This window comes from Bos indicus, chromosome 1, assembly GCF_029378745.1.
Source record: "Bos indicus isolate NIAB-ARS_2022 breed Sahiwal x Tharparkar chromosome 1, NIAB-ARS_B.indTharparkar_mat_pri_1.0, whole genome shotgun sequence".
Classification (NCBI taxonomy): Eukaryota; Metazoa; Chordata; class Mammalia; order Artiodactyla; family Bovidae; genus Bos; species Bos indicus.
In genome coordinates this window covers 152,410,884-152,428,947 of record NC_091760.1, presented here as the reverse complement: position 1 = coordinate 152,428,947, position 18,064 = coordinate 152,410,884, and the positions used below count along the sequence as shown (strand labels likewise).

Genomic DNA, 18,064 nt, shown 5'->3' with positions numbered 1-18,064 from the left:
ATATGGGTGCAGTATTCTGTGATGATTTGACAGAGAAGGACACCTGTGTTCCTCACTCTCAAATATTTTGAGTGGTGCCTCAAAGGGCACCCAATGCCTCTACTCTGGAAAAAGACATTGATTCAGTGCAGTTTCCAATCAATGAACAATGCTTTGAACTGGTCAACTTCAGAAACACATGCTGCTGTGGTTCCATGCTGCGGCCTTGAACTCCTGCCAGAGGTTCAGGGAGAATGTCCTGGCACACAAGGCCTAACCCAGAAAGGAGGAAAACTTGTTGACCTGTCTGGGAGACTGTTTCCACAGCATTGCCACCCCGAAGAAGGTTAGTGTGACCCCACCAGAGAAGTGCGTTTCGAGGTTGAGACACGAAAGCGATCTCTTAGACAAGTACATGCAGCAGGATGCTCATGAACGTTTAAATTATTTGCTGAACGCGGACATCCCGCAGGAAGAGAAGAAACTAAATGGGAGATTAAAAAATGGCAGTGTGAAGGAACTGCAGAGAGTGATAAACCAGGATCACTTGTGTCCATGAGATTTCTCAGGGAACACTCACCCATGAAACTTGATGCTTGAGCTGTGATAAACCAGGATCACTTGTGTCCAAGAGATTTCTCAGGGAACACTCACCCATGAAACTTGATGCTTGAGCTGTGAAACTGTCTGTAGCAAAAGATGAAGATTTTCTTGACCTTTGTGTCAATGTGGAGCAGAATATATCTATTGCTCCCTGTCTAAGAGACTTCAGCAACACAGAAACATTGTGGAGAGGACAAGAATATTGTCGTGAAACAGGTGGCAGCAGAGGCCCAGCAAAGGATGAGCGTCAGAAAGCCGCCCATGATTTTGGCCTTGCGTGTCGAGTGGTACAAGTACAGGGAGCAGCTCCACGTACACCAGATGATCTTACCAGGTGGTCTTCCTGCTGGAACTGCAGCTCTCCAACGCCTGCAGTGATGTGGTGCATCTGGACTGCATGTACCTTCTGGCTGTGGTGGTGGTCCACTGGGGCAGTGCTCCTAATCATGGCTTTATGTCCATTTTACTGTGGTGAAAAGTCATGGCTTCTGGCTTTTGTTTGCTGATGACGTGGTAGAGAAAATGGATGCCCAAGCTACTGAAGAATTCTATGGCCTGACTTCAGATATAAAAAAAAATTCAGAATCTGGATATATTTTATTCTGTCCATCAAGATAATAACTTAAAGGACTGTGGGACTCATTTGAATGGGGGGAACTGTTCAAAGCACTCTGAGCTGCAGACGTTTCTCTGCAGACACCCATCCCCGCCAGAGACCCACCAGCAGTGTACTCCATGTCTCAAGGGTCTGGCTGTGTGACTCCTCCCCCTTCCCCCAGCTCCCCTTCATTTTCCTACATGCAGCCCTACTCGTGGGTTTAAGTTAGTCTGAGGTAACGTCAACTGCAGTCAGATTGTAGTAAGGTTTAGATGAATGACATTTGCTAATTTCAGGATTGAAATCACGATTGCTGGGAGAAATATTAACAACCTCAGATATGCAGATGATACTGCTCTAATCTAGTCAAAGCTATGGTTTTTCCAGTGGTCATGTATGGATGTGAGAGTTGGACTCTAAAGAAAGCTGAGCACCAAAGAATTGATACTTTTGAACTGTGGTGTTAGAGAAGACTCTTGACAGTCCCTTGGACTACGAGGAGATCTAACCAGATCTCCTTTCCAAATCCTAAAGGAAATCAACCCTGAATATTCATTGGAATATTCTTGCCTGAAAAATCTCATGGACAGAGGAACCTAGTGGGCTACAGTTCATGGGGTTGCAAAGACTCAGACAAAGGACTGAGTGACTGAGCACACATTCATTGTAAGGACTGATGCTTAAGCTGAAGCTGAATGCTTTGGCTACCTGATATGAAGAGCTGACTCACTGGAAAAGACCCTGATGCTGGGAAAGACTGAGGGCAGGAGGAGAAGGGGGTGACAGGATGAGATGGTTGGATAGCATCACCAACTCAGTGGACATGAGTTTGAGCCAACTCTGGGAGTTGGTGAAGGACAGGGAAGCCTGGCATGCTACAGTCCTTGAAATCGCAAAAAGCTGGACACAACTGAACCACTGAACAACAACATGTTATGGCTCTGTCTGGCTGAATTAGAATGACATTTATTATAAACATGGACAGTCTATTTGGGGTATTTACTAATCTTCCTAAAGAAAGTGAAAGAAAGTGAAGTCACTTAGTCGTGTCTGACTCTTTACGACCCCATGGACTGTAGCCAACCAGGCTCCTCTGTCCATGGGATTTTCCAGGCCAAAATACTGGAGGGAGTTGCCATTTCCTTCTCCAGGGGATCTTCCCAACCCAGGGATCGAACCCAGGTCTCCCTCATTGTAGACAGAGGCTTTACCGTCTGAGACACCAGGGAAGTAATCTTCCTAAATGACTTCCTAAATGACTTCTCATTTCAATGCATTCCTTTAACTCATCTTTGGAAAGACTGCTCCCCATTTTTAGCTTCTCTGCCTCTTTTCCAACAGAAGGACAGAAGAATGCGGTGGATGCCCACCTTTTAAGAGCTGAAACTATAGCTTTAAGTTTGCGTGAGTGAAAAGGTTTAAAAGGAACCTCGAAACTGAATTCATCCTCCAGGTGGAACTTGGAGAAGAGAAGCTGTTGAGGGTGTCTAGTGGCTGCCCTGGGCTGTGCCTACCGGCTGTTAGAATCCCAGGGACTGAGGAGATGTGGAGCTCAGGGCAGGCAAAGCTGAGTGGGGGAAGCTTTTATGTACAGTGGAAAGTGGCTTTTCTTGTCTTGCTATCAAAACCTAGTTTCAGGGAAAGGGCTCTGTGCTCTGTTTTCAGTGCTGCTTGTCTTCTGTCCGTGAGTTGTATCTCTCCTTTATCTGATGCCGCTAAGCTCTCCAAGGGATCTTTCCAATCCTGCTGGTGTTTCACAGTCAGTGGTGGCAGGGCACAGACCCCATGGAGACTGCCTCCAGCCCAGTTCTCCTTAGCCAGGCGATACCTTTCCTTGCAGGAGGTGCATTGCACACCTGTTCGCCTGTTAGCATTTCGGTCGTGTGCGAGGCCCCAGCAAGGCCCAGGACTAACATGGAACCTTCCCTAGAGGAGATAGTGGAGTTAGCTCAGGATACAGGTGGGTCAAAGGGAGTGTCCATGGGTGGGTGGAAAGGTGACCAAAATGGCAGTGTTTCCTTGGCTCAGATTCCCAAGGTGCTTGACAAGACGGAGTGTTTTTTTGGATGAACCTTATCTCACCATAGTTATTTTACCTTTTTCACTTTTGTCTTATATGTATTTATTAAATCATTTGAGTATTGGTACCTTTTATTAAAAGGGTCCTTGTGGGGGAAAAAAAGTTAACCATCAAATAATGGTTGTTCCTTTGTCAGCAACCTTTAAAAAATATCAGCTGCTTCCCAGATTTCCGTTTGTTTCCAGTTTCTGCAATTTCGTGTGACCAATCCAGGTGTGGGTTACTTTTCCCTTATCCTGTTTGGGACTTATTAGGCTTCTGAATCTGAGCATTTGTACCTTCTCTTAAGTTTTGGAGACCTCTCTGGTGGCTTAGAGGGTAAAGCGTCTGCCCGCAATGCGGGAGACCTGGGTTCAATCTCCAAGATCCCCTGGAGAAGGCAGTGGCACCCCACTCCAGTACTCTTGCCTGGAGAATCCCATGGATGGAGGAGCCTGGTGGGCTACAGTCTATGGGGTCGCAAAGAGTCAGACACGACTGAGTGACTTCACTTTCACTTTAAGTTTTGGAAAAGCCTTAGCAGATTATCATTTTGAAGTTGTTATTTTTCCCATTTTCTCTGTGATCTCCTTCTGGAAGTCTAATTGAAAATTTGTGGACCTTCCCATTTTATCTTCAATAGCTTGGTCTCTCTTTTATATTTTCTATTTCTTTGTCTTTCTGTGCCGGAGTCTGAATAATTTCTTCAGTTCCTAGCTCACCAATCCTTTGGTAATTTGTGTTTAGCATACAGTTTAACCTGCCAATTGGATTTTTAATTTTGGTTATTCTGATTTCCACTTCAAGAAGTTCTGTTTGATTTTTCTCTCAAATCTGCTTGATCATTTTTAAAAATAAAAAAATATAGTGGCTGTTTTACTCTTTCTTTTTGGTTAGTTAAATGTATTAAAGATACTTACGGTAATTCTGATTATCTATAGTCATTCGAAGCCTGATTTGTTGTCTGTCGGTTCTGCTGGTTTCTTCCTCACGTGTGTTGTGACTTTTGATTGAAACTCATTTTTGATGGAACTTTGTCTGCAAGAAGTCGCTGAAGCCTGAGTGGAGTGCTTCTGCCATGCACTTGTAGCTCTACCTCCTGGAAGCGCGTTAAAATAAATGTAGTTTTCACACCACATACTTGCAGAATGATCAGAAGTCCTTAGGGAAGCCAGTGGCTATTGCTCCCCTAGATTCCTGCTTTCTCTTTATTAGGAACTCCAAGGATTTCTCTTTTCCTTTATCAGCTCATAGATGTAGGTAAGGTATAATTTTTCAGGATATCTCGTCTGTCGTAGAGTCAGATTTAGAACTTCCTGCTCTTGGCTAGAATGTCAAAGCATGTGAAAAAGTTTCCGGTGTGACTAATGTAATGAGGATTCTTTGTATGTTTCTTTTTCTTTTCCTAGGGTGATCGTGGAGTCCCAGGGTCACCAGGAGAAAAAGGGAATCGAGGAAATAGGGTAAAGTGTGAGGATACCCTTCTCTCCTATTTTTCATATTCCTGCTGCGTAAACTCACCTTGACAGCTCATTTTTAAGCTCTGGGAAAGAATGATCTAGTGACTTTATACTAGACTGGGAGTTAAGGGCAACAGACATTAGATGAGTGTTTGGAATCTTTACTGAAGGCCTGGCTCCACTGATGGTGAGGAATAGGTAATCCAAGTTGCCTGTCTTTTGTGGTTTATCACATGCGACATTCCCTGTCTCACCAGCTTGCTGTAGCTCCCTGTCACCAGGATTTCATCTCGCATCCAAGGCCTTTCAACCACACCCTTCTCTAATCTCGGCCAAGAACCTGTCTTTCCCAGACGGATTGTACTTCCTACTCTGTCTTGAAGGTTCCTTCTGTGTCCCTGCCTCTGTGTCTCAGCCTGCGCCAAGCACCCCTCCTTGAATGCCCTTTCCCTGCCTCCATCTTTTAAAAAGATTTTTACAAGCTTTATTGAAGTATAATTGATTTGCAAAGTTGTAATAATTTCTGCTGCACGGCAGAGTGCTTCAGTTATACACATGTATTTATTCCTTTTCATATTTTTTCCATTCTGGTTTATCACACATAGTGTTCTCTGCACGATCCTGCAGAACTTTGTTGTTTATCCTGCGTATACCAGTTTGCATTGTGCTAACCCCAAGCTCCCACTCTCTTCCTCCGCCGTGTCCTCCCTGCTTCCATCTTCAGTGCTTATTTGAACATCACTTTTCTTCAGTCTCCATCTTCTTTCTTTCTCCCTGTGATGCCCTCCTTGGCCCTGTCAGTCTGGTGGTCTCCCCCTTCTCTTCGTCCTTCCCGTGAGCACTGTTTGCACGATCTGCTTGAAGTTACCTCTCTGTGTAAGGGAAGGCAGATACCCGATGTAAGTATCGCCACTCTCCCTTCCTGTGCCTTTGGCAGACATCACTAGTCAGTTATGGAATCCAGCCTGAAGGGCACAGCACCATAATCAGCTTCTGCTGATTGGATAAAGGGGGTGAAATTTATTTATTTCTTTGTACCCCTCATAGAATTAGAATAATGAATTGATTTCCTGATAAGTAAAATGGGGACTTACAAGGCATGGCTTTTTACTGAGGTTCAATTTCCAACCTGTAGTTTGTAGACCAAAATTGCAGAGAAGGTGGGGCATACCACATTCTTCCAAGACTGGAGAGCCTTCAGTTTCTACCAAATCTTGTTCAACTCAGTAAATGCCCTTCAAGTGCTTCCTATCTGCAGGGCATTTTGGTAGATACAGAGACGGTTCAAAGGTAAACAAGTCATGGTTATGACCAACAAAGAGCTGGGTAACTGGTGCAGGAGATTGGATTTGTAGAGGAAGAACTCTAACACAAGATAGGATAAAATAAAATCTGTAAGAAAGGTGCAGATGAAGAAGAATGGGAGCACACACTGACTTGGAGAGGAGTCTAAAAGAGAGTGGCCTTCTTCATCCAATCAATCATAAATATTACCTGAGCATCTGTTGTAATTCAGGTGTGAGTTCTGTGTCTCAGAACTGGCCTTTATGTGGAAAGACAGACATGAATGAAACAATCATGGAAATAGATGTAAGATTACTGCGGAGATAAGTGTATGAAGAGGAGGTAAATTTCAGGGGCATCTGATCCAACCTGTGCAGTCAGGAAGCCTTCACTGAGGAAGTAAAGATGGGAGACAATTTAAAGGATTAGTAAAACCCGATGGTGAGGAAGGAGGAAGGGGAAGAGACCAGACCTCCCTACTGATGTCTGTGGGCCTTTGAGAATGTGCCGAGGGCAGGCAGAACTCAGGCATTCCAGGGAAAGCAGGAAGTCAAGACAGTCTGCACTCTGACCTCTATGAGAGGCACATACAGGGTGTTCCAGGCTAAGTTTCAGCTGGCCTAGAAACTTTCAGCAGGAAGGTTTATAGGCAAAGAAGAACATGTTCAAAGCCATCGATGTGGAGGATTACTCTGGAAGCCAGTATTTGGGTCAGCAAAAGGAGGAGCTAGATGTTGGGCAAAACAAAATAGGAACCATACACTAGATTTTATACTTCACATTTTAATTTATTATTCTATTGACTCCCTGTAACAGCCCTAATAAGATAGGTGTATCATTTTTACAAGAGAAAAGATTGTCTTAGAGAAGTCAAATAAATTTGCCTTGCTAGTAAATTAATCAGCAGGATGGGAATTTGAAGTCATGAATTCCTTCTTATCACTATATCAGGCCAGGGACGAGTTGAGGAGGGGGCTTCTTGTAGAGCCCAGAGAATATGTTTCCTGTGTGTCTGAGACCCAGATCTCAGAGGGGTTGCCGCACATCACTATTCTCAGAGTGTGTGTACCCTCCATCAGTTCAGCTCAGTTCAGTCGCTCAGTCGTGTCTGACTCTTAGTGACCCCACGGACTGCAGCACTCCAGGCCTCCCTGTCCATCACTGTACGTAACACCCTCTGTGGAAGGTCCCTGCAGTGGAGCGGCTCTCTCCGACTCTGTGGCTCTGTAGGAACTGGGACACAGAGATGGTACCGTTAACGGCAGATTTTAAGAGACGCAACCATTTGCTTATCGTGTCATAGTCTCATAGCAAGTGGGTCTCCCTCTCTGGTTCCCCATCGACAGCAGTGAGGAGCTCTGCAAGCATTTTTTGTCTCTTTTCCTCCTTTTTTTTTTTTCATGAGATCACTTGCTCTGCTAATGCTGTGCACATCTGTGATGAAGAAAGCCTTCTTCTTTTTCTTACATGTGTGTGTACGAAGGAGCATCAGGAAGCTGTGGAAAGATCCAGGGATTTGGAGGTGGGGAGATGAGGTCCACGTTCCCCATACACAAATGGGTTAATTCTTGAGTTGTCAGTGTTGAATGAGGTAATATACATTAGGGCCAGGTGTGTCACAGATTTCCAATGAAAGTATGATTTTTTTTTTCTGTGTCTCCTTCTCACCTCTTTGCCAGCGAATGCTTTAAGGTTCAAGTCCTAAGTTGCTCTTTTAATTTAAGTCTCCCTTCTCCTCTCCCTTTAGGCAATAGGTGATTTTAAAAAGTGACACTTGTCTTTTAATGTGATTTAAGGGCTTGATGGGACCACCCGGACAACGTGGAGAGCGTGGAGAGCCTGGGCTAAGGGGAGATCCTGTGAGTGGTGGTTGAGGCATTTCTGCTGCGTTCATCCAGGGACTGTGAACTGTTTTCTTGAGCACAACAGCAGAGAACAATGAATTACTCATTAATGAGGCATCTGTTCAGCCTATCTAAGTATTGCAACAAATAAGAGATTTGAGAGAAAACCCATCTTACAGAACATCTGGGTTCTTAAAGAGCTTGGAATTTTAGTTGCACCGGGTATTTGGGATGATTGAGCAGATCCAGACAATGAAAAGATACCACTTTGGTACCTTTTTTCCCCCCAATCTTTCTTCCTGTACTTTCTTTTCCTGCCTTTCCCGTCCAGTTGAGCTAAGAAACTTTCATTTTCTCAGGGGGATCCTGGAATTGATAGTCCCATCCAAGGCCCTGAGGGAGAAAAAGGAAGGCGTGGACGCCAGGTAAGCCAGTCTCGTGTTTGCCTGGGGATACTGGTACCCATGGGAACAGATGCTAGCTGCTGCAGAAGACTTGGGCATTCAGGCTGGATCAACGTAGAAAACCAGAGACCAAACCCGTAGGACTCCATTATCCACAGAGACGGGAACTCCCACCTATATCCTTGCCTCTTAGGTTTTTGTTTTTTTTTTTTAACCAATCTTATCTAACACAGCATTAATAATAAAAGTTATTTACATTTCTGGTCCTTGGTTTCTTCATCTCCAAAATGAAACCATTAGACTCAAGGATGCCTAAGATCTTTCCAGTTTTAAAATTCTCCAGTTTTATAATTTGAACAATGCTCAGGGTTTTACACTGCTGGCTTGCTTTCTGTTACTGCTTGTGTTAATTGATTTGTATCAGGTACCAGTCGTTTTTAAAGATAAGGTCCTTGTCTGCTTCTAAATACTAGAAGTATCCTGATAGGAGTCATCACAGAAGCAACTAAATTTGTTGGAAGCTAATTTTAGATTTTCATGTCCCAGACATTAAAAGGCATGACTTGGAAAAAGATGAAAATAACCCAATCCTCACAATTCATCATTCCGAGTTTCCAGGAATGAAGTCTGCGTAGCAAATGCTTGTATAACTACAGAGGATCCACTATTATTTGAACTCCAGTTTGCATCCGTTGACAAAACCTTACGACTGTGGGTCTCCCCCCGGAATATGACTGGTTCACAACCCTTTGATACACATCCAGGTACTGAAGAAAATCCAGCTTGTAACAAGATCATTATTATGTAGCTATGTGAGAAAACTGTCACGACTTGCTGCAAGAACGTCTCGTGCTCCTGTCAATTGCAGTTATTTTGGACCAGCTGGGAGGATTTTCTTTGGTGAGTTGAGATCAGAAGCCCTGTGAATAGCCAGCCACTCTATCAGCTATGGTGTTGAGCGAAGGGAAACAACTCTTAACCCGCGTGGGCCCCAGTTTCCGTGAGGTTTCCTCATGGGCAAGGTTGGACTATTAGAGAAATCATTTCCAAATTTCCAGGAGTCAGTGGGTGAAAGGACCTGATCCATAGAAACTGTGGTTTGCTCCTGTTTCACTGCTCAGAAGGAAGTCAGGCCCCTGTACAAACCGTCTAGTGTGTGTCTATCACAGCACCACAGCCAGGCAGAGAGCCTCCTGCTCCCAGCTTTCAGAGGCCTCCGTGGCTGACTTTAGCTGAGGGTTATTAACCTTGAACACCAGATCCCCAAACTGTGTGTGCAAACAAGAGCTGCAACTGATGCAGTGCTCTAACGTGCTGCATCTAGGTTCCCTATGCTTTTTACTATGCAGAGCTCAAAGAAGGATCTTAACTACGTATTCTTTGAATAGATTCAGATAATAGAAGTCACTCCTAGAGCTAGGTAAGCAAGCAGCTAGCTGGTGGCTCAAAATTCTCCAAGCCAGGCTTCAACAGTATGTGAACCACGAACTTCCAGATGTTCAAGCTGGATTTAGAAAAGTCAGAGGAACCAGAGATCAAATTGCCAACATACGCTGGACATCGAAAAAGCAAGAGAATTCCAGAAAAATATCTACTTCTGCTTCATTGACTATGCTAAAGCCTCTGACAGCATGGATCACAACAAACTGTGGAAAATTCTTCAGGTGATGGGAATACCAGACCGTCTGACCTGCCTCCTGAGAAATCTGTAAGCAGGTCAAGAAGCAACAGTTAGAACCAGACATGAAACAACAGACTGGTTCCAAATTGGGAAAGGAGTGTGTAAAGGCTGTATATTGTCACCCTGTTTATTTAACTTCTATGCAGAGCACATCATGCGAATGCCAGGCTGGAGGAAGAACAAGCTGGAATCAAGATTGCCGGGAGAAATATCAATAACCTCAGATATGCAGATGACACCACCCTTATGGCAGAAAGTGAAGAGGAACTAAAAAGCCTCTTGATGAAAGTGAAAGAGGAGAGTGAAAAAGCTGGCTTAACGCTCAACATTCAGAAAACTAAGATCATGGCATCTGGTCCCATCACTTCGTGGCAAATAGATGGGGAAACAATGGAAACAGTGACAGACTTGATTTTCTTGGGCTTCAGAATCACTGCAGATGGTGACTGCAGCCATGAAATTAAAAGATGGTTGCCCCTTGGAAGGAAAGTTACGACCAACCTAGACAGCATATTAAAAAGCAGAGACATTACTTTATCACCAAAGGTCCATCTAGTCAAAGGTATGGTTTTTCTAGTGGTCATGTTTGGATGTGAGAGTTGGACTATAAAGAAAGCTGAGTGCCGAAGCTTTTGAACTGTGATGTTGGAGAAGACTCTTGAGAGTCCCTTGGACTGCAAGGAGATCCAACCAGTCCATCCTAAAGGAAATCAGTCCTGAATATTCATTGGAAGGACTGATGCTGAAGCTGAAACTCCTATACTTTGGCCACCTGATGTGAACTGGCTCCTTGGAAAAGACCCTGATGCTGGGAATGATTGAAGCTGGGAGGAGAAGGGGATGACAGAGGATGAGATGGTGGGATGGCATCACTGACTCGATGGACATGAGTTTGAGCAAATTTCAGGAGTTGGTGATGGACAGGGAGGCCTGGCATGCAGCATTCCATGGGGCTGAAAAGAGGACACGACTGAGCTAGTGAACTGAACTGAGCTGACGTTGTAGCCTGTGAAGTGCTATGAGAAGAGAGCCCTCTAGAGAGCAGTCTTTCCTTGGTGTTAGTTCTGAGTTGATATGAAGTGCAGATTCAAGGTAATCTGGAAAGAGAAACTCTACCGTATGCCTAGTGTTTGGGGAAGGAAGGGGAAACCGGTAATGGCTTCACATTTCTGGGGAAAACAAAAACCAATACGACTTTTCTGAAAGGCAATCAGATAACACCCATCCATCAGGACTGCTGTTTTTCATGTTTTTTTTTTTTTTTTAAATATGCAAGTGACAGAAAGCCTGACTGGCAGTGTTTAGCTAATAAATGTGTTTGATAGTCCAGGGGTAGGTGACTCCAGGTCTCTTACACCAGCTCAATGATGTCATCAAAACCCAGAGGTGTCCTCAGGGACCCAGGGACTCTTTCCACAGTGCCATCCTCAGTGTGGCTCTTGGGCTTGACACTATAAAGCATTTCGTCTTCACCTTTGCATAAGATGCCCATAAGATGCCAGAAGGAAAGGGGCTTTTCCTCACCAAAGTACACCCAGCAATATTCTCTTTATAGCTCATTTGACCCATATAGCTCATTGACCACCTGCCCTCACCCCGTTTTACGAGAGCCAGAGAAAGCAAGTCTCTGCCAGAGGACGTGAGATCGCGGAGATCGGTTTAGACCCATCTTAAGTTGGTCCCTTGGAGCCTGGTGTGTGGTTGCAGCAAACGAAGCTGAGGTTTTCTTAGCAAGGAAGAAAGGGTTGAGAGAGCATTGTGGAGCCACATCTGTGTCTGCTGTGGCTTAAGGTGTGTGCGTACTTGGACCCAGTCCTCACAATTCTAGAAATTTATCCAGAAGCTTATGATGGGCCAACTCCAAGATTTAGCTCCAAGGATGTGCAATGTAGAGATGTTTAATCACTTCGATGCTTGAAAGTCCAGTGACAAGTTGTTCATATAAACAGTGGGGCCCTTCACATGTTAGGCTATTATTAAGCTGTGAAAAATAGTTTAGAAGACTATTTCGTAATGAGGAAAACATCCATAGTATAATACTCAAGTGAAAAAAACAGATTACAAAACTCTGTATTCAACAAAGTGTCCAGATTGATAGAATATATCTACATCTATTTATCCTAGAAGGATAAACACCCAACAGCTATACAGTTCTTTTTCTTAATTTTATTCTCTGAATTGTTGAAATAGTCTGTGATGAACTTGTATTAATTTTTTCCCAAATTTTTTTATTTTGAAAAAATTTAAAACTACAGAGAAAGGTTGTAGTTTCAAGAATAGCATAGTGAACACCCATTGCTATTATTGAGCCAATTTGCTTAATGTCTCTCTGTACAAATACATAGGTAATATATGTGTATATTCTGCTGAGTCATTTGAGGATCAATTGGAAGTATGACATTTTGCTTCTGAATATTCAGCATGTATCTTTCAAGAGCAAGGATATTCTATATAAGCACAGTAGAGTCACCACTGTGATGACTGTTTAGAGTCATTAAAAAATGTCTATATGGGTGCAAAATTATTTTCTAATATATAGTCTCTGTTCAGATTTCCATACTTGTCCCAAGAATGCCCTTATGGCCGTTTTTATTGTTGTTTGGGACCCAGCCAAGCATTGTATGGTGCATTCAGCTCTCTTGGCTCTGAGGTATCTTAATCACAACTGTTTCCCAGTTATTTGCCTATTTACATGACATTGACATTCCAGACCAGTTATTTTGCTAAATATCCCTCAATAAGGATTTTCCTAATTGTTTTCTTATGAATGTGTGTGTGTTCTCAGTCCTGTCCAGCTCTTTATGACCCCATGGACTGTAGCCCGCCAGGCTAAACGTTTTTGGAAGGAGATTAATTAATCCTGAATCCTTCTTTGTCAGTAGAAGAGACACTGTCATTTATCTCATTGCTGTGCTTAGTCACTCAGTCGTGTCTGATTCTTTGCAACCCCATAGACTATAGCCCAGCAGGCTCCTCTGTCCATGGAATTCTCCAGGCAAGAATACTGGAGTGGGTTACTGTGCCCTCCTCCAGGAGATCTTCCCGACCTAGGAATTGAACCGGTGTCTCTCGCGTTACAGGTGGATTCTTTACCGGCTGTCTCATTATTGGTACATTGATTTTGTCACTTAATTAAGGTAATGTTCACCAGATTTATCCAGTGTGAACATGCTTTTCCCTCTTTCCAAGATTAACTAGTCTGGGAAGTGATACTCTGAGACTGTGTGTTTCTTCTTTCTGTACAATCGTTTATCCAATGGTTCTAGCATCTGCCCAGATAATTCGTTTACTATGCTGGCTGCAAAAAAAATTATATTGAAATGAGAAAATGATAGTTTAAGAAAGAATATTATATCTAGAGCAATTGTGAGAGTGCTTTAGTAAAGGCTTTTCCCTCATACGACCTACTTTATTATTTAAAAAATTCTCGTTATAAAAGTAACACTTACTAGAGATACTTTGAAATTCAGGAAAGTAAAATGTAGAGAAAAAAATCAGTAGTTTCAGTAACCGAGAAAGCCATCAGTCTGGTGAACTTTTGTTGATGGCAGAGTTCCTCCCCGTGAGAAAGTCAGATGAGGATTCCATGAGCTTATTAAAAAATGCCCTAAAACAATATAAAAAGTGAGGAATCATCATTTTGTCTTTCTCCATATTTGGAGTAAATTATTTTTTCATAAAATTTAGCATACTTGAAAAGAACAACATGATAGCACATTTTTTTCTACCTTACAAACTCCTGATAAACATAATTTCATAAGCATTTCTACCATAACGTAAATAACACTTCCCTCATACTGTGGAATATGTACATTGTTTTAGGATCTCATCTTTTATAAATAACAGTTGGAAGAACAGCTTTGCATAAAATGTTTTCATTTCTGTCTTTCATATACTTTCCCAATTTACGTATTCTTACTGAGGGACTCCCTCATAGCTCAGTTGGTAAAGAATTTGCCTGCAATGCAAGAGACCCCGGTTCGATTCCTAGGTCAGGAAGATCCACTGGAGAAGGGATAGGTTACCCACTCCAGTATTCTTGGGCTGCCCTGGTGGCTCAGTTGGTAAAGAATCTGCCTGCAATGTGGGAGACCTGGGTTCGATCCCTGGGTTGGGAAGATCCCTTAGAGGAGGGAAAGGCTACCCACTCCAGTATTTTGGCCTCGAGAATTCTGTGGACTCTATAGTCCATGGGGTTGCAAAGAGTTGGACATAACTGAGTGATTTTCACTTTCAGCCACATTGGGCTAGTTATTGGATTCCGTATGGGACAGCCCAAGTCTAGAGACATCTAAACCGATTCCCTTTACCTCTTGCTTTCCAGGGAAGTTCCAATATTGATGGACCTCCGGGGGAAATAGGGAATGTTGGCCCTCAGGTAGGTGTGGCTGCTTGTGGGGTGCATTTCATCTGCTTTTGTGGAGGAGAAAGGTAGGCTGGGGTGAAAACTGGCTTGTTTCCTTCTGTAAAGTCTCTGCTTCCCTTCCGTCCTTAGGGTTCAAGAGGAAGACGAGGCCTGCAAGGGCTGAAGGTCGGTGCTTGCTGGGGAGAGTTGCTTTTTTGTTCCACATAAATGGCTATGTCATCTAAGTCCTCTCTGAGGCCAAGGGGAATGTTGGTTGGGTTGTTGGAGGCTGTATCAGCCTTGGGAAGTTTCCAAGAAGAAAGGAAAGTTTATATGGTTCCCTGCTGCCTCTCCAACCTGCTATTTCATTTAGATGGAAAATAAGCTAATACCTCAGAGAGTTGCTTTTAGCTCTGAAGTAATGATTTTTCCATTTAAAGAAGCAGGACTTTCAGTGGGTGCATAAGGGGATCTCATAGTTACTAAACAATGGTAAAAGACTGAGATTTTGCTATTTCCAAAGAAGGAATGGCATGATTTGCAGGTGGAATGGGATATCTCTGTGATTTTACTGAGCGTTTATCCAGTAACACTCACTGCACTAGACCTTCGTTTATATGGCCTCATGTAAACCTTTCTGCAGCCCCAGGAGTTATGAGCATCATTAGTTACTTTTTATGGCTAAGAGAGGAAATATCAGTTTAGCAAAGTGAAGTTGTTGTCAGAGGCCACATAGCTTTGGATTCAAATCCAAAGATAAGGTTACTCTTGGAAATTTTTGTACCAAGTGGAGTAAGATTTGTTAGGTACATTCCTTTCTAACCGATTCTGGTCATGCTGTGCTGGCATTTTTTTTTTTTTAGAAGTCTCATGTTTGAGGATGAAGGAAAAGTCAGAGACTGATTTAAGTCATCTCTGAGGTTGGGAATGGGTGAGCGAGTGAGTGTGCATCTGTGTCTTCAAATCACACATGTTGCAAAAGCATAGCTATTGAGAAATCCCAAGTCTCACACATCCAAACAAGTTTTGTTGACACCAACTAAAGTATTGTTTCTCGTAAAATCTTAAAACTTGAAACAAGTTCTTAAACAGAGCGTTTCTATGCTCTGAATTCAGTTTCAACACTTGTGAAAGAAATGTCTTTGGACTGTCATTTTAGCTTATTGTTTTTATCTCCCCACAAGGCAGAAAGAGAGAGACTGTGAGCTGACCAGGCTCAGTTTCAGAGAAATCCAGCGGCTCTACTTGGTGGAAGGAATTTCCTACTCTTGAATTACTTAATACTTTTGCTGTGCTATGTGCATGCATGCACACTAAGTCACTTCAGTCGTGTCCGACTCTGTGCGACCCTAGGGACAGCAGCCCCCAGGCTCCTCTGTCCACGGGATTCTCTAGGCAAGAATACTGGAGTGGGTTGCCATTTCTGTGCTGTCTACAGTTGTATCTAAATAGCCATTGATAGAGGGTCTTCTTCTCAGATGGGTCTTGGGTTTTTGGTTCCCTAAACTAAACTCCACCTCCTGTATCTTTCCTTTTTATTTAATTTAAACCAGAGCTGAGCCTGTGCATAAATTTAAAATCCAACTGCACTCACAAGCATGCCATGAAAAATGGTTCCCTGCTTGTTGTTTCCCAGGGATTCAGGAGCATTCATTTTCATCCTGTGGGGCTGTTCCTTTTGGTATTTTTTGCCATTTTCCTAAAGAACATGCTTCCTTTGTTATTTCTTGGTTTTCAGTTTTAGAAGTTTTTCTTTTGATTTCTTCCAGTGGAGGAGAAGAATATTTTTTAACCTGTCCATCTCCTCCATATGCTGCCCCCTACCTCATTTGACAATATACATATTTTCTCCACTTTGGTCTGATCAATTTGCTGTTCAGATGGTGACTGTTACATAGTACTTACAGCTATTTAACTTTGGTCTTCCTTGAGTCACCCTCTCTCCCCATTTGCTTTGTGTTCTGTTCACCTATTACTAGTTAATCATAAAGCTCTTTGACAAAACTGGTTGCCTCCAATATGCTCAAATGTGTAAGGTTTATGACCGAGTCACTTTGCTGCACACCTGAAACTAACACAACATTGTAAATTAACTACAGTTCCATGAAAAAATATTGAAAAGTGTATAGGCATGAGTTACAGTAAAAGAGTCTGGGCTTTGCTGTCTACAACCACATCATTTTCTGACACGTTACAGCATGGATGTCACTAATGTGACAGGCAGATGAGGTAACATTTCACAACCAGTTTCGACACTTCTAGCTTCATGCCTCTTAAAACCTGGTCCACATCTATAAACCTAGACATCAGCTCTTAAAGAACATAATGATTTAACAGTAAAGCCTAACAGATGTGCCTCCCATTTATCTGAATGGTCTAACAACTTATGAAACACAAATAATTGGTCCACAGACAGATTAATTCTGAGTATAGGATTTCCTCTGTTTGTATATCTATGAGTAACCAGTAATCTGGGCAGCTTGTGAGCAACGTGAGAAAGAAGGCAGCATCATGCGCAGAGTAGATTATCACCCTCAGTCGTGGAAAATGTATCTTCTCTGTAGAAATGAAAGTATTCATTTGAGGGAGGTATTAACTCGGTTACCAGATGAATCATTTTAACAGATCATCCCTTGCCTAGAAAACTAGCTTCATGCTGTAAGAATCTGTAGGGTTTTAAAGCCAGTTTTCTGGCGATTTTTTGGAGTGCTTTTTTGTGTTTTGTTCTAAAATGTCATGCTTGCCACTGAGCTCAATATTCTGAGTCTCCTCAAATGGGGTAAAGATCCTTAACACCAGTGAACATTTAGCCCACAGCCCTTAAAAGGAGTGGATAAGCTTTTAAGAACCAGTTATTATGTAAAATGGGAGTTTGGGTTGTTTAAACAAAGTGTTTTTGCTTCTATCACTAGCTTAGGTATTGGAAGGAGACTAGGAAAGAAAGTAAGAATATGATTTTTCATTTTCCCAACCAAGTAGGTGGGGCCTCCTCATTTCCTCTTCAACTCTGATCCTAGGATGACTGAACACAGACTCACAGATAGTTTTTGTCTTTCTCTTACTGCCTTCAAGTGCCATCTTGCAAGGAAAACTGCCTTCCAGGAACGCTGAAGATGCCTGGTGAACTCAACTAAGTTCTATTCATTTTGACAGGGTGTGCGTGGAGAATCTGGTGAAGAGGGCTCCCAAGGAGAGCTGGGGTCTCCAGGTTCACAGGTTGTATCACTGAACTTGTTTTTAGTGCTGAAGAATATTTGCTTGAGATTTTAACTTAGGTTCTTTGGTAGGATTTGACATATATCAGGATGATCTAGGATGCTGCCTTCCCAAAGGAAACTGCCTTCCAAAGAAAATTGTATAGCCTCTTTTCTGGGCAGGTTAAATTGCAGTAGCTAATATTTACTAAGCAATTACTATGGCCTATGTATGGCCCCAAACACTTGTATTAGCTCATTTAATCCTTCAATGGGGAAAGTTTTATCATGCCCATTTTATAGGGGAGAAATGGAGTGGGGATAGAAAAATTAGGTAAATTGGCCAAGCTCACATAGTGCTGTAAGTGACAGAGATGAGACTGAAATTTAGGCAGCCTAGTTAGAAATCTCCTGCATTGCAGACAGACACTTTACCGTCTGAGCCACTAGGGAAGCCCCAGTTATAAATCTATGCTCTTAACTACTGCCTCTGAAGCTGTGTATGCAAATTACTTAAATAGTATTTACTTCATTAAAATTGGATTCAATTTTGCAGGAAAAATCAGCAAAGTGTTTATTAAGCATTAAGTATATAGAGGCTACTTTACAGATA

General features: G+C 42.7%; 1 protein-coding gene and 1 pseudogene across 1 annotated transcript in view; both read left to right on the top strand.

Annotated features, from left to right (window-relative positions):
• The window catches only part of LOC109563465 (collagen alpha-4(VI) chain-like), a 139,425-nt gene that overhangs the window by 63,700 nt on the left and 57,661 nt on the right, over positions 1-18,064 (top strand). Inside the window, exons 13-18 of the mRNA XM_070797000.1 lie at positions 4,649-4,702; positions 7,780-7,842; positions 8,187-8,252; positions 14,237-14,290; positions 14,408-14,443; positions 17,411-17,473. Coding sequence (XP_070653101.1) covers positions 4,649-4,702; positions 7,780-7,842; positions 8,187-8,252; positions 14,237-14,290; positions 14,408-14,443; positions 17,411-17,473 — 336 coding nt within the window. The remainder of the gene's footprint in view (positions 1-4,648; positions 4,703-7,779; positions 7,843-8,186; positions 8,253-14,236; positions 14,291-14,407; positions 14,444-17,410; positions 17,474-18,064) is intronic.
• LOC109561976 (ubiquitin carboxyl-terminal hydrolase 46-like) lies at positions 395-3,093 on the top strand (annotated as a pseudogene).